We start from the raw sequence: 17,659 nt of genomic DNA, 5'->3' as shown, positions 1-17,659 counted from the left end.
ATAAAAACACACATAGTTGTGAAGCTAAACTTCCCATTTGGAAGGCATGTATTCCAGTGGGAAGAGCGTTGAGAGGTGCAATGGTGTCATATTGTGCACCTACTCGCCAAAGGCACAGCGGAAGAGCCAGGTTTTAAGGTTCTTTTTGAACGTTTCTAGAGAAGGGTCTTTCCTGATCTCTCCAGGTAATGAGTTCCAAAGTCGGGGAGCCACAGAGGAGAAGGCTCTCTCCCTTGTGCCCACAAGGCGAGCTTGTGAGATTGGTAAGGGTGAAAGGAGGGCCTCCGCCGAAGATCTATGGGCCAGGATTGGTACTTGGAGAAAGATACGGTCATGAAGGTACCTACCTCAATTGCTTTGCATATGACTGCTCGATCTCTGTCCGCTCTTTCACAAACTTGACATATTTGTCCATCAGATCCAGGCCCCACTGTGTGTGCCGCTCGACTATGTCAAACTGATCCTGGAAGAAGGAAGGGAGAGGGATCATTACAAAATTGAGTTTGGCAACATGTTCTATATTTGTTTCCCAAAGCCTGAGACACAAAAACACATTTCTCAAGAAGATAGTAAAACTACATCTTGCAAAGTTGCAAGCTGCCAGGGCCAAAAAGTTTGCAAAATCTGTGTTTTCTTTAAATCTGTTTGTTTGTTTTGTTCTGTTAGAAATGTAATACAATGGTATGGTTGCTGATGACACGATAAATAAATAAATAAATAAATGATAGGGACAAAGTATGATAGTCTCAGTTTAGTCCTCTCAGCTTCTAGAAAAATATCAGGCTTGATTGTTCCAATTTTTTTAAAGTTGCCTTTGGTCTCTTGGCAGAGGAAAAGCAGAATATAGAACAATACATCATCTTTCATAAGAGGTCAGGTTCAGACCAGGAATGGAGAGGACCTGGCCCTGCAGATGTTGTTAGAACGAATGTTCCCATCAAACCCTACCACTGATTAATTTGTGATAAAATTGATGGAAGTTGCAATCCAGACCTACCCTGCTCTCTAACCTTTCCAAAGCATTCAATGTTGTTTTTTATGTCATGACATTTGTTTTTAGTGTTGTGTGCCTTCAACTTGTTTCTGGCATTTGGTGACCCTCATGCAACACTGTCATAAGATTTTCATAGCAGAATTTGTTTAGAAGGACTTTGCCTTCCTATGAAGTTGAAAAAGTGTGACTCGTCCAAGGCCACCCTGGACATTTCCATGGCAAGTGGGGATTTGAACCCTGATCTCTAGAGTTGTAATTGCTAATCAAATCATTACACAATTCTGGTGCTCCATCAAGGACTTCCTCCGTAATTGGTGTAACAAAGAATTGGAGGCAATGCTATCAATGTACTGATGATGATGATGATGATGATGACGACGACAACAACAACTACTACTACTATTACTGCTACTACTACTTTATTTATATCCTTTGGGCTGATATGGGCAGGATAGAAAGGGTATAAATAAATAAATAAATAACTATCCCACCACAATCTCCCAAAAGGAACTTTGGGCAGCTTACAGCTTAGTTGTAAGCTGTAAGCTGCCCCAGGACTGTGGCACAGCTGGCATTAAGATCACTACTGACCGAAAGGTCATGAGTTCAAAGCCAGCCCACATCGGAGTGAGTGTCTGACCAATTTGTGTAGCTTGCTGTCAACCTTTGCAGCCCAAAATTCCAAAGTGGTCAATTCAATTTACGTTGCTAAATCAGTTTAGATCACAACAGTTGCATCTGTCAAATAGGAAATGTAGGTACCACCTATGTGGGGAGGCTAATTTAACTACTTTACGATGCCATAAAAATCTCCAGCAAGCCAGCAAAGAATGAGGAAGTGCTTCATCACTGTCACAAACAGACGGTGAAGCAACAGCTCCCCTGGTGGCCAGAATACCCTCATGAAAAGTGGAATGTTAAATAGCCTCTGTGTGTCTGTCTATATATGTTGTGTGTAATCCGCCCTGAGTCCACTGCAGGGTGAGAAGGGTGGAATATAAACACTGTAAATAAATACGGAGCAGCACATAATGATGTCTCACAAAACACATAAAATACACCAGCATGCATAAGTATAAACAGAGGCAGCCCAAGGTAATTTTCAATGGCAAGCAAACAGTATTTTGGTGCCCCCCTCACCACCAACCAATCACTGATATATATGTTCTGTTCGTCATGGGAGTTCTGCGTGCCATATTTGGTTCAATTCCATCATTGGTGGAGTTCAGAATGCTCTTTGATTGTAGGTGAACTATACATCCCAGTAACTACAACTCGCATATGTCAAGGTCTATTTTCCTCCAAGAGCGCCTCAAGAGTGCCCCTGGGCAAAATCAACTGTACTGCAAATGCTTACTTTGCATAATGGGTTGAGCCGCCCCTGAGTATAAATAACAACACCATTTCACATAAAACAACATTTAGAGAAATTAATTTAAAAAACCACAATACCATGTATTGGTATTGTGGTTTTTTAAACATTTTCATGAAGGAAAATGTTTTCTATGGATCTATGTGAAGTATCTCTTCCCAATAATCTTTTGGTACGTAGCTACTATGAGTGGGCAGTGAAGGGGTGTTTGAGCTGCAGACTCATCCAAAAAATTCCAAAGTGGCCAATTCCATTTACGTTGCTAAATCAGTTTAGATCACATCATATCTTGCCACAGATGGAGGCGAAACATCAGGAGAGAATGCCTCTAGAACATGGCCATAAAGCCCGAAAAAACCTACAACAACCCAGTGATTCCTGCCATGAAAGCCTTCAACAATACACACAACATATCAGTTTGGATCACAACACATCAAGCTATTTTGTCTGCCTTCAACCTCACAAAAAAACAGCCACAAATGTAGTCTTTATGCCCAATATTCAGATAGATTGATAACAAAGACACAGAACAATGGCTTCAAACTACAAGAAAGGAGATTCCATCTGAACATTAGGAAGAACTTCCTGACTGTGAGAGCCGTTCAGCATTGGAACTCTCTGCCCCCGGGGTGTGGTGAAGGCTCCTTCTTTGGAAGCTTTTAAACAGAGGCTGGATGGCCATCTGTCGGGGGTGCTTTGAATGCAATTTTCCTGCTTCTTGGCAGGGGGTTGGACTGGATGGCCCATGAGGTCTCTTCCAACTCTATGATCCTATTATTCTAAGGGTGCAACACAGGTTGCAGAACAGGAATGCTGTATATCTATTCTTCCCCACCATTCCCCATAACATCAGCCAAACTAGTTACCCTTTTTACTATGTTATCAACTGAGTTGTGCAACAAATCTTTCCTTAGCCAACCTCAGATGTCTGACTTGCAATCATGTTACCTTAGGTTTAAGGCTTAGGAATCTCATTAGTCTGTTTTGAGAACATCCGTAATGAAGTCGTCAATCCTGAATATTTTAATATTAAAAAACTGAATATATTAAGTTGTCCTATACTGAATGAAGCCATCTAACGCAGAGTGTTTTACATCTACGTGGCAGGTTTCTCTCTCACACACACTAATGTTTAATTAATTGTAATCACACAGACAGTTCATCAGTAATCCATTAGTAACATCCATGACTGCTTATGGCATATGATTAACACTGACTTCAAAGACTTGACCAAAGTATACACATACTCTCTTACTTTAAATCCCCAGCCACTAATAGTAGCTTTTAAGGAAACATTCTGGCAGGAGTTTGCTTCACATAAGAGTGGGCAAGACTTTATGACAACTTTGTAGAGTTCAGCTCAGCTGGTGTGTCATCTTTTACTTCCTCAACTTGGCACACAATATGTGCCAACCTGCAATTTGGGCATGGCTGAGGAAGCTTTCCGGCATAGTAGCACTGCAGCTTTCAATTGCATACATGCCTGTATGCTGGAGGATGGTAAGAACACTAACTCCACCTCAGACATCAGAAGAGCTGCAAGACCAAGAACAAGGCACGAGAGTAAAGACAAAGATCCACCCAGAGGAAAAGTGTTCTTGCCATACATCAAGGGGACCACTGACCACATATGGAAGCTGATGAGGAAACACAACATACAAACCATCTACAGACCCACCAAGAAAATCCAACAAATGCTACGTTCAGCAAAGGACAAGAGGGATCCTCTCACTTCTGCAGGAGTCTACCATGTACCATGCAGCTGTAGACAAGTCTACATAGGGACCACCAAACGCAGCATTGGCCAAACATGAATCAAGGGACATGAAAGGCACTGCAGACTACTTCAACCAGAGAAGTCAGCCAAAGCAGAGCACCTGATGAACCAACCTGGACACAGCATTTCATTTGAGAACACAGAAATGCTGGACCACTCTCACAACCACCATGTCAGACTACAAAGCCATTGAAATTCACAAGCATGTGGACAATTTCAACAGAAAGAAGGAAACCGTGAAAATGAACCAAATTTGGCTACCAGTATTAAAAAACTCTAAAATTGCAACAGCAAAACAACAGAGAGGAAACAATCTGGGACATCTAATCACCTCTCAACAAAAGATTTCCCCAGGCACTAACAATCCACACCAAACAACAGCCAGGCCATCAAACGCTAATCAAGGTGGTCAGTTGAAACATTTGCACCTAGCTCCAGCAGACAAGAGTCCTTTGTCCCACCCTGGTCATTCCACAGATATATAAACCCTTTATCCTAATTCCAACAGACCTCACTACCTCTGAGGATGCTTGCCATAGATGTAGGCGAAACGTCAGGAGAGAATGCCTCTAGAACATGGCCATATAGCCCCCAAAAAACCTACAACAACCCACTAACTATACTGTTTCAAAGCCTCTTGGGATATACAGTATTGCAAATACTTAGTGGTCTGCTGTTAAAATGTAACTATACAGTATTGCATTATATAGGATGATTCCAGTACTTTGCTTGAAACCCACAGCAAGCCACAAACTCAGAGGCAACAGGCTAAGTTCCGAATTTACTTTAGTCAATGTGTCTGCTCCAACCATATTCTGTGACTTGCACTCTTTCTTTTCCCTCTTTTACATGTTCTGTATAACTCCAGGACAGGAACCGAGACAGCCTTGGTTGCCTTAGTTGACCACGGTATCCTTCTGGGACGCCTCGCCGGAATTGGCCTGGGAGAGTCGCACCCAGAAGGTGTTGTTGGGTGACTCCTGTTCAACTCCACAACCATTGTCTTGTGGGGTTCCTCGGGGCTCAATACTGTCCCCCATTTTGTTTAACATATACATGAAGCCACTGGGGAAGATCATCTGGAGTTTTGGGGTGTGGTGTAATCTGTCACTCCTTCCCACTTTCTACTAAGGAGGCTGTTCAGGTCCTGAACCAGTGCTTGGCCACTGTGACGATCTGAGTGAGAGCGAACAAATTGAAACTGAATCCAGACAAGACAGAAGTACTCCTGGTCAGTTGTAAGGCCGAACAGGGCATAGGGTTACAACCTGTGTTGGATGGGGTAGCATTCCCCCTGAAAGTGCAGGTTCGCAGCTTGGGTGTGATCCTGGACTCATCGCTGAGCTTGGAACCCCAAGTTTCGGCAGTGACCAGGGGAGTATTCACACAGCTAAAACTTGTGCGCCAGCTGCGCCCGTAACTTGGGAAGCCTGACTTGGCCACAGTAGTCCATGCTCTGGGCATTGAATTGGTAGCAAACTGGCAGCCAATGGAATTGGCGCAACAGAGGAGTTGTATGCTCCCTGAGTGCCGCTCCTGTTAGTAACCTGGCTGCCGTCCGTTGGACCATTTGAAGCTTCCAGACAGTCTTCAAAGGCAACCCCATGTAGAGCACATTGCAGTAGTCTATACAGGATGTAACCAGAGTGTGGACTACCATGGCCAAGTCAGACTTCCCAAGGTATGGGAGCAGCTGGCACACAAGTTTTAATTGTGCAAGTGCTCCCCTTGTCACCACCGAAACCTGGGGTTCCAGGATAAGCCAAGAAGGGATTCAAGCCCTAGCCTCCAGATTTGTAGTCCAAAACTCAAGCCACTACACCATGCTGGCTCTAAATATCTTGTGTAGGGTCACTGCCATTTTCTTACTATCACTGCTTTGTCAATAACAAAGAGACAAGAAATACTTTAAAGAGTATAGTGCAAGCCTTCAAAGCAAACAACTCAACAAAGAATGCCACTTTCCAGGGCAGTCCCATGTTTTCACTCAAATACATCAAGAAATAGTTTTCTAAGATCTACAGAGACACTCGTTGGAACACCTCAACAAGCAAGAGTCCAAAAGTGGCAGGCTCAAACCCAAAACCTCAATCAATGGCTGATACCCAATGAGAGACTCCCCCCTGGGCACACAGAAAACTGGGCAACTTGGAAGGTGCTGAACAGAATGCGCTCTGGCACCACGAGATGCAGAGCCAACCTTAAGAAATGGGGCTACAAAGTGGAATCCACGACATGCGAGTGTGGAAAAGAGCAAACCACAGACCGCCTACTGCAATGCAACCTGAGCCCTGCCACATGCACAATGGAGGACCTTCTTGCGGCAACACCAGAGGCACTCCAAGTGGCCAGATACTGGTCAAAGGACATTTAATCAGCTACCAAAGCTTGCAAACTTTGTGTTTTGTTTGTTTGTTTGTAAAAAATGCAATACAACTGTTTGGTTTGCTCCTGACATGATAAATAAATACTCAATGTATTGTCGAAGGCTTTCATGGCTGGAATCACTCAGTTCTTGTGGGTTTTTTCGGGCTATATGGCCATGTTCTAGAGGCATTTCTCCTGACGTTTCACCTGCATCTATGGCAAGCATCCTCAGAGGTGAGGTCTGACGTCACCTCTGAGGAAGCTTGCCATAGATGCAGGCGAAACTTCAGGAGAAATGCCTCTAGAACATGGCCATATAGCCCGAAAAAACCCACAAGAACTGAATAAATACTCAAATACATTTGTGCTCAGTGCACCAAACAATAAAAACAAACTAAAAAAAAATACAACCCTGTTATATAATAGTAACATCTAGCTTAAGTCTGACAACAAGGCAGTATTTTGGCCAACAGGAAAGCACAAATAATCCTTGCAATGAGCCGTGCGAATCATTGTAATGGCTTGCTTTTCATGCCATTTTCCTGAGTAATTTCATCACTTCATTCTGGACTCTCCCTACAGTACAATGCAATACAGAGACGTGGACAGAGCAAATCATGTATCTTGCCTCAAAAAAGAAATGCAAAATACACAAGCACCTAAAGTGGAAAAAGAAAATCATTTCTTATTCATAAGCCAAGATGAGCTGTTCAAGGGGAGAAGAAAAGGGGCATAGAGTTGTTGGCTACCATCCGTAGTAATTTCTTTATGTACACTTGTGAACACGACTGTCTACAACACAATGACTCATCCAATTCACTTTGTAACTGGAACAAATAATCCAATCTTGCAGTATATCATCTTGTAAGCAGGATGTCCGACAAAAAAACCCAGATATGACAAATATGCAGGCATCGTATGTCTATTCCCAATACACAGAGAAAGAAGAGCTTTTCATACACCACAATTATAGTGTTATGGTTCCATACTTTAATGTTATGTTGTTTATTTTCTTGTAATTTTCTATTTTTTGTATTGTATTTTGTTGTTCAGGCTTGGCCCCATGTAAGCAGCTCCAAGACCCGTTGGGGGAGATGGTGGTGGGGTATAAATAAACATTATCATCATCATCATCGTTATTATTATTATTATTATTATTATTATTATTATTTTAGCTGCTCTAAGAAAAACCTTGGGAATTGTAGTTTGGTTGAGAATTCTAAATATCCTTCCCAAAACTGCAAATCCCAGAATCCTTTAGGATGTTGCCATAGCACCAAAGGCGTCCCTAGGTAATTTTCAACAGTAAGCAAAAAGTATTTTGGCACCCCGCACCCCCAACCAATCACTGATATATATTTTCTGTTCGTCATGGGAGTTCTGTGTGCCATATTTGGTTCAATTCCATCATTGGTGGTGTTCAGAATGCTCTTTGATTGTAGGTGAACTATACATCCCAGTAACTACAGCTCACATATGTCAAGGTCTATTTCCCCCCAAGAGCACCTCAAGAGCGTCCCTGGGCAAAATCGACTATACTGCAAATGCTTACTTTGCGTAATGGTATAGTAGCACTATGACTGTGTAGTGTGAATGTCCCCAGCATTACTGTTCAGCCATTGAGGGGTTTTTATACTTCTTTAGAGTAAATCCTTTAACATAGTTGGCAACAGTAAGCAAATCTAAGGCAGTTCCCCTCTTGTGGCATTTACTACAAGAGGGATTAATTTCATGGACAATAATTTTTTAGGAAACTAATTGAATTCACACATCCCCGGTGGCTCAGTGGGTCAAACCACTGAGCTGCTAAACTTGTTGACCAAAAGGTCGCAGGTTCGAATCCCGGGAGCGGCGTAAGCTTCCGCAGTCAGTCTCAGCTTCTGCCAACCTAGCAGTTCGAAAACATGCAAATGTGAGAAGATCAATAGGTACCGCTCCGGCGGGAAGGTAACAGCGCTCCATGGAGTCATGCTGGCTGCATGAACTTGGAGGTGTCTACGGACAAAGCTGGTTCTTCGGCTTAGAAATGGAGATGCGCACCACACCCCAGAGTCGGACATGACTGGACTTAATGTCAGGGGAAAACCTTTACCTTACCAAAAGTAATTGTTTGTTAATGTGTTATTCTCATAAAGTACTCAAAAAGTACTGTATATACTTGAGTATAAGCCTAGTTTTCAGCCACCTTTTTAGGCTGAAAAAGCTCCCCTCGGCTTATACTTGAGTCAAGGTTATTTATTATTTTACTTTGTTATTAGTATTAGTTTTATTACATTTATTATTTTACTTAATGTGTTATTACTATTATAACAATATTTTACCTTATTATTATTATTATATTTATTATTTTACTCTATTATTATTATTACATTTATTATTTTACTCTATTATTATTGGAAGGATATGTAAGCACATTTACATTGAAGAAGGTCAGAATAATAGTTTAATCAGAGTCGGGCAGTCTTATCTTAACTTACATTTTATGTAAATATTCAAAACCATTTAACCTGCTGATTCCTCAATTACTGTATATACTCGAGTACAAGCCTAGTTTTTCAGTCTTTTTTTAGGTTGAAAAAGTCTCCCCCGGCTTATATTCCAGTCAATGTTATTTATTATTTTACTTTGTGGTTATTATTATTATTATTATTACATTTATTTTTTATTATTACATTTTTTTATTTTACTCTATTATTGTTACATTTATTATTTTACTATATTGTTATTGCATTTATTATTTTACTCTATTATTACTGTTATTACATTCCAATATTTTACTTTATTATTATTATTATTATTATTATTTTACTCTATTATTATTGGAGGATATGTAAGCACATATCAGAATAATAGTTTAATCAGAGTTGGGCAGTCTTATCTTAAATTACATTTTATGTAAATATTCAAAAACATTTAACCTGCTGATTCCTCTATTAATATACTTTTATTGATATCTATTTTTATTTTGAAATGTACCCATAGCGGTTACATTTCCCAACCTTGGCTTATACTCGAGTCAATACGTTTTCCCAGTTTTTTGAGGTGCCTCGGCTTATATTCGGGTCAGCTTATACGGTATGCATACAATTTATCAGGGGAGTTGTATCGGAAAATGCATGTACAATACGACCCCTGTATCCACATGGAATGCATTCCAAGATGTCCCTGTGGATACCTGAAACCGCAAACAATAGCAAACCCTATATATGTATTGTGCTGGGGCTGGACGCATATCATAGAACCACATCTAGAGCATATCATAGAACCATATGACGCATATCATAGAACCACATCTAGAGCAAGCATGGGCAAACTTCGGCCCTCAAAGTGTTTTGGACTTCAACTCCCAGAAATCCAAAACACCTGGAGGGCCGAAGTTTGACGATGCCTAATGTAGCTACAGTGGTCCACGCTCTTGTTACATCCCGAATAGACTACTGCAACGCACTCTACGTGGGGTTGCCCTTGAAGACGGTCCGGAAACTTCAACTGGTCCAGTGAGCGGCAGCCAGGCTGTTCATTGGGGCGACATACAGAGAGCACACCACCCCTCTGTTGTGTCAGCTCCACTGGCTGCCGGTTCAGTTCCGAGCCCAATTCAAGGTGCTGGTTTTGACCTACAAAACCCTGTACGGTTCCGGTCCAGCGTATCTGTCCAAACATATCTCCCTCTACATCCCACCTCGGAATTTAAGATTATCTGAGGGGGCCCTGCTCTCGACTTCACCGCTTTCCCAAGCGAGGCTGGTGGGGACGAGGAGCAGGGCCTTCTCAGTGGTGGCCCCTCACCTGTGGAACTCACTCCCAGTGGATATCAGGGCATCGACATCACTCCTGTCCTTCAGGAGGAAGGTAAAGACGTGGTTGTGGGACCAGGCCTTCGGGCAACCTGCTAACTAGGAAGGACAACCAGACAAATAGGACCGGCAGGACTGATAAATGCAGACTGATAAATGTGGAAGGAAACTCTGAACTATGAGATAGAGAACATTGACCGGCAATAAGGAGTAATTGGTTTGTATCGGTTTGTATGAAATTTTATTGGTTTTATTGGTTTCAGTGGGTATAGATGTAATGTATTGTTGTTGTTTGCTAATTTGCGTTATTCCGTTTTATTGCTGTTGTACGTTACGGGCATCGAATTGTGCCTTGGATGTGTAAGCCGCCCTGAGTCCCCTTCAGGGTGAGAAGGGCGGGGTAAAAGTAAACCAAATAAAATAAATAAATAAAAATAGAGACACCCAAAATATTTTCAGGGGGATATTTTTTGGAGCGTGGATAAGTAAATCCATGGATATCCAATCCATGGGTATCATTGTCATACTGCAGTAGGAAAAGCTGTATATCAAAATAAATTGAATATTATGTGAAGTTTTAATGACTGAAGACTGGTCCAGTAATGGGAACAAATAGATTTTGAGATGAATATGTACAAACTTGACAGAAATTAGATCTGTAAAGGAAGCTGCTGCAAGGAAACCAGGAACCTCTCAAAGTCTGCAATCCAAATAAACTACTTTATGGTACAAGCTCTACATGTTGAGGAAAGGGAGGTAGAAGTGCTAGTCTGGAACTTGAGGAATTTGGCCAAAGTCTCCTGTTAATCTATATGCACACTGCAAGCAGACCTTTAGACAGAAATTGTGCAACTGCTGGGTAAATAACAAGAGAACATCAATGCAACAGAAGCAGAAAGGGGTTAAAGACAAATGATCTGGAGCTGAATTCCTAAGCACATTTTTTTTCTCAGAATAGGAAGGCAGGCTTAGTTTTACGTAAACAGGCTTAAGAACTGTGCTATCAGTTTGTGAAATAATTTCAATGAAATGTTAAAAATGTGCTAAGCACTTGTCAAGTATTCCTTGTGCCCTTGCGTGCATTGCTCAAAATGCAAAAAGGTTGGAAACAGGTTTAATTCCAACCTATTTCTGACCAGGTGTATCTCTGTAAAACATGTTTCTGTATTAAGATACAAATATTTTGTAATACTTGAGAAAAGTAAAAAAAAATTAAAAGGAGCCTGGAATATGGGTACTAGGAATATTTATTTATTTATATACGACATTTATAAGCCGCCCTTCTCACCCCGAAGGGGACTCAGAGCGGCTTACAAGGTATATATACATAATATATATTATTAGCATAGTACAATATCAGTTTTAAATATTGCTATATTGTACTATATCAATTATACTGTAATATTATTAGTAATATTACATGTAATGTAAATATATAATTATAATATCACATTATTATTATTAGTAGTATTATTATATTGCTTTACATTATAATATTATAAATAATATATATATATATATATATATACACACACACACACACACACACACATACATACATATATACACACACATTAAATATTATATTATATTATATTATTAGAATAGCACATAGAATATGGGTCCAATTCTGGGCACCACAACTGAAGGGAGATGTTGACAAGCTGGAATGTGTCCAAAGGAGGGCAACTAAAATGATCAAGGGTCTGGAGAACAAGCCCTATGAAGAGCGGCTTAAAGAGGGAATGTTTAGCCTGAAGAAGAGAAGGCTGAGAGGAGATATTATAGCCATATATAAATACGTGAGAGGAAGTCACAGGGAGGAGGGAGCAAGCTTGTTTTCTGCTGCCCTGATAACAAAGACACGGAACAATGGCTTCAAACTACAAGAAAGGAGATTCCATCTGAACATGAGGAAGAACTTCCTGACTGTGAGAGCCGTTCAGCAGTGGAACTCTCTGCCCCGTAGTGCGGTGGAGGCTCCTTCTTCGGAGGTTTTTAAACAGAGGCTGAGTAGCCATCTGTCGGGGGTGCTTTGAATGCTTCTTGCTTCTTGGCAGGGGATTGGACTGGATGGCCTATGAGGTATCTTCCAACTCTATGATTCTACCATAAAATCCAGATAACCATATCTAAGAAACTAGAGCTGATGCAGTCTATCCAATGTAATTTTCAGATATGAATTCTAGATTTTAAGAAAGCTGATTTCAGTAAACCAGGGAAATGGTGAAAGGAGTTCAGTGAGATGGTGAAGGCACAATTTTGAACAATTCTAATGAGGAAAAATGCGGGAAACTACAATATTTAAACAGACATAAATATGATAAACTACAACCATTACTGGATGGCCCATGAGGTCTCTTCCAACTCTGTGATTCTATGATTCTATGGCTCTAATGTAAGACCTGGATTGAAAATCAAAATCAACAGCACAACAACAGAGAGGAAACAAACAAGGACATCTAATCACATCTCAACAAAAGTTTGCTCCAGGCACAGTCGGGCCATTGTATGCTAATCAAGGTGGTCAGTTGAAACATTCACACCTAGCTCCAGCAGACAAGAGTCCTTTGTCTCACCCTGGTCATTCCACAGATATATAAACCCTTTTTCCTAGTTCCAACAGACCTCACTACTTCTGAGGATGCTTGCCATAGATGCAGGCGAAACATCAGGAGAGAATGCCTCTAGATCATGGCCATATAGCCTGAAAAAAGCTACAACAACCCAGTGATTCCGGCCATGAAAGCCTTCGACAATACAATATAGGAATTCTTTTGGGATATTCCAACAACTGGACTTTTAACACAGAGAGTATGTTTCCTACTACAAAAGTGAAGAAACTGGGAAGTTTCAACAGCAGAACAAAAGATCTCCCTAAAAAGTTATTAGATTGTAAGACTGCCATCTCATTGACCAAGAGCATATGGCCCCAGAACACCCAAACTGGCTTTGGACACATCTTCCATTGCCATATGTAGCCTACAGGTTCAAATTCTCTGGTTCACAACCTACACGTCAGCCTTTCTCTGTTCAAGTATCTACATGCAACAACTTCCCAAAGCACTGAGGACAGAGAGATGAAAGGAAAGGGAAGGTGGCCCCTAGGACTTTTACTGACCTGGCCCTCACTCTAAAAGCATTCCAGCAGCAGATTGTTCTAACCCGCTAAAGTCTGCCACCCATTCGTTCCGTAGTCTGGCTGGAATGAGATGTTCCTCAAGATAATATAGCCATTCAAGTACAAGCATAAAAGTTCTCGTGATAATTTTGCATAATTAAAGAATGTTAGGTGAGTGACTGCTCAGCACCTCAAATTCCATCTGAATAACACAACATTCTTTTTCAGGAAAGGTTATCTATCTATTTATATACTAGCTGTACCCTGGCCACGTGTTGCTGTGGCCTCAGAAAACAGGAATCCCGGACATGAAACAATCTGGGCTAGAGAACACCTCCCCACAAAGATTTCTTGTAGGCAGGAAGAAGCCAGGCTTTTAAGCTGACAGGCTATTCAAAGGTTATGAAGGTAGGCAATGTATGTGTATATGTATATGTGTATATATACATATATACACATATACATGTGTATATATGTGTATATACTGTTAGCATCCTGGCTGCTGAGCGTTGGACCATTTGGAGCTTCCAAGGAGTCTTCAAAGGCAACCCCACGTAGAGAGTGTTGCAGTAGTCTATACGGGATGGTGACATAGGAAATCCTGATGATGTATATATGTGTATATTTGTGTGTGCTTGTGTATATGTATATATGTGTGGTTTGCATGTGTGTATATATATGTGTGTCTGCATGTTTATGTATGTGCATATGTATATGTGTGTGCATGTGTATAGATGTATTATGTATGTGTAGGTGTATATATATATGTATGTATGTGTATATGTATATATGAGTGCATATGTGTTTGTGTAGATATCTGCATGTGTGTGTTGTTTGTATATGTGTGTAGGCCTGGGCTTACTTGGGCCCTCCAGACATTTTGGACTTCAGTTCCCACAATTCCTAACAGCCAGAACAGCATGGCTGTTAGGAATTGTGGGAGTTCAAGTCCAAAATGCTCTGGTTACATCCCGTATAGACTACTGCAACGCGCTCTACGTGGGGTTGCCTTTGAAGACTATCAGGAGGACCCATTGCTTGCTTCTTTGCTCCGTCTGTCCTTCTCCCTCTCCCTCCCTCTCCTCTCTCTCTCTCTCTGAGAAGGCTCTCTAAATGCTGCTTTTCAGAGCCGCTTTGCTGGGCTGTTCACTGAGTGCCACTCCTGTTAGCATCCTGGCTGCTGAGCGTTGGACCATTTGAAGCTTCCAAGGAGTCTTCAAAGGCAACCCTACGTAGAGAGTGTTGCAGTAGTCTATACGGGATGGTGACATAGGAAATCCTGATGATGACATAGGAAATCCTGGAACCATTTTGAAACTCAGACGGTGATTACACAAACCTCAGAATGATTACACAAACCTTCTTTCATGTGCTTTTGTGGGTGTTTGCTGTGGGCCTTCACAATTTGAAGCTAGCTCCATTAAATAATCAGTGAAGATGGGGCTTATATCACCTCTACATTACAACTACATACTAGGGTTGAATGAAAAGTAATGCCTCCACCATCATAACTCCTCAACAGATGGCAGTAGTGGTATGCGGCAGGTACTGGCTTGTTCAGTAGACTCTCCTCTACAATTCTATTTGGGTGGGAAGCCTTAGCATTGAATGGTTGTGTTGTTAGAGTGCGAAGTATAGAACCCTGCGCAGACAGTTGGTTAATGCGACTTAAACAATGTGCAGTCATTAAATTCTTGACAGAAGAAGGTGTCATTCCAAAGAAGATTCATCAGAGAATGCAAACTGTTCTTGGTGATTGTGTTGATGTGAATACTGTGCATTGTTGGGCAAGTAAGTTTAAAGATGTTGAGGTGGGATCATTTGACTTGCATGACAAACGAAGATTTGGACGTCCTGTGACAGCAACCACCGAGTTTCATAAGCGAAAGGTTGACAGATTAATTCAGGGCGATCGTCTTAATAATAATAATAATAATAATAATAATAATAATAACAAACCTTTATTTATACCCCGCTACCATCTCCCACAGGACTCGGTGCGGCTTACAAGAGGCCAAGCCCAATAAGAGTGAGTCTTATCACTCAGAGAGAAATTTCAAGTATAATCAGCATTTCACAAGAACGTGTTGGTCACATTATTGCTTTGCTTGGCTATCGGAAGATCTCTGCACGATGGATGAGAAAACTGAGATGCTAGTTGCGCAAACAGGGTTGGGAGGACAATAGCTCTATAAACAAGCACCTTGGTATCCCTACGGATGTCCCGGTCCTCAAACACTCACTGCTTCATTCTGAAAAATGCTGCGCTCGCAGAGCTCAGGCGGTGTTGTATTTCGGTGTCGATGTTGACTTTGGTGGAGAGGTGGCTGCCAAGGTAGCGGAAATGATCAACATTTTCTAATGTTACACCATTAAGCTGTACCGCTGGCATTGGAGAGGGGTTGGCTGGTGTCTGCTGGAACAGCACCTTGGTTTTTTCGATGTTCAATGACAGGCCAAGCTTCTCGTATGCTTCTGCGAAGGTGTTTAGAGTGGCTTGTAGATCTTCTTCTGAATGCGCACAGACGACGTTGTCATCAGCATACTAGAGTTCTATAACAGATGTTGTTGTAACCTTGGTTTTGGCTTTCAGTCTGCTGAGGTTGAATAGCTTGCCATCTGTCTGATAGATGATTTCCACTCCGGTGGGAAGCTTCCCATCAACAAGGTGAAGTATCATAGTGATGAAGATGGAGAATAAAGTTAGGGCAATAACACATCCCTGTTTGACACCTGATTCCACTTTAAATGGGTAAATGTTGAAACTACAAGGCAAATGATGTGCACAACAGAAGCTCATGGTAACTAAAGGGACATCAGAGGTATCAGCTGACGAAAGCAAGCAGTACTTTGAAATACGAAATCTTTGGGGGAAAAAGACGTCGCTGAGAACAAGATGTTGCTTCCAGGGAATTGGACATCTGGTAGGAAGAGATGGCTGGTTGGCTGGCCAGCGAATGAAGGCTTGGCCGAGAACAAGCCTTGAGTTGGGATCCTCCCAGAGCTCAGATCCTATGGGGGGATTACAAGAGGAAATACCGATCCTCCCACTCACAGCAGCATTCAGAGGGAAAATAACTGGAAGGAGGGCAGGATGTTTACTGAGTATAAATCCCATCACAAAAGAAGACTGCTAAATAGAAGACAGCTTGTCCTAGGAATGAATAGAAAACATACCGGTCTAGGATGAGCTGGAACCAAAACAGGCAGGATGCAAGCTGTCCAGAAGTCAAACAAATGCATCTGTACATCTGGCCACAGTAGTCCACGCTCTGGTTACATCCTGTATAGACTACTGCAACGCGCTCTACGTGGGGTTGCCATTGAAGACTGTCCGGAAGCTTCAAATGGTCCAACGAATGGCAGCCAGATTGCTAACAGGAGCAGCACTCAGGGAGCATACAACTCCTCTGTTATGCCAACTTCACTGGTTACCAGTTTGCTATCGGGCACAATTCAAATTACTGGCTTTAGCCTATAAAGCCCTAAACAGTTCTGGCCCAACTTACCTATCTGAACGCATCTCCCCTTATGAACCATCTAGGACAGGGGTCCTCAAACTAAGGCCCGGGGCCCGGATGCGGCCCTCCAAGGTCATTTACCTGGCCCTCGCTCAGGGTCAAGCTAAGTCTCAAACGACTTGAAAGCACACAACAACAACAACAACAATCCTATCTCATCAGCCAAAATTATGCTTAGACATCCAAATGAAAACTGAAGTCAGTGTGACAATGGGAAAGAAAACAATGGGAAATAAAACATGGGACACTTCCATACAGGCCTTAAATCAGCCCGAGGGCCGGATACAGCCCTCCAAGGTCATTTACCCAGCACTTGCTCAGGGTCAACCTAAGTCTCAAATGACTTGAAAGCACACAACAATAATCCTATCTCATCAGCCAAAAGCAGGCCCACACTTCTCATTGAAATACTAATAAGCTCATATTTATTAAAATTGTTCTTCATTTTAGTTATTGTACTGTTTTAAAGTGTTTTTCTCTCTACAAATATGTGCCATGTGCATAGGAATTCATTAATGTTTTTTTCAAATTATAATCTGGCCCTCCAACAGTTTGAGGGACTGTGACCTGGCCCTCTGTTTAAAAAGTTTGTGGACCCCTGATTTAGGACCTTAAGATCATCTGGGGGGGGGGCTCTTGTTACCGCCTTCGTCACAGGTACGTTTGGCGGAGACGAGTGACAGGGCCTTCTTGATGGTGGCCATTTGGCT

General features: G+C 41.7%; 1 protein-coding gene across 2 annotated transcripts in view; it reads right to left on the bottom strand.

Moving 5' to 3' along the window:
- TRIP10 (thyroid hormone receptor interactor 10) overlaps positions 1-17,659 on the bottom strand; it is a 145,158-nt gene that overhangs the window by 63,008 nt on the left and 64,491 nt on the right. For both annotated transcript variants that reach the window (XM_060763339.2, XM_067464110.1), the window contains exon 2: positions 348-463. In XM_060763339.2, the coding sequence (XP_060619322.2) occupies positions 348-463 (116 nt within the window). The remainder of the gene's footprint in view (positions 1-347; positions 464-17,659) is intronic.

Source organism: Anolis sagrei, chromosome 2, assembly GCF_037176765.1.
Source record: "Anolis sagrei isolate rAnoSag1 chromosome 2, rAnoSag1.mat, whole genome shotgun sequence".
Lineage (NCBI taxonomy): Eukaryota > Metazoa > Chordata > Lepidosauria > Squamata > Dactyloidae > Anolis > Anolis sagrei.
This window is presented reverse-complemented; position numbering and strand designations above follow the sequence as displayed.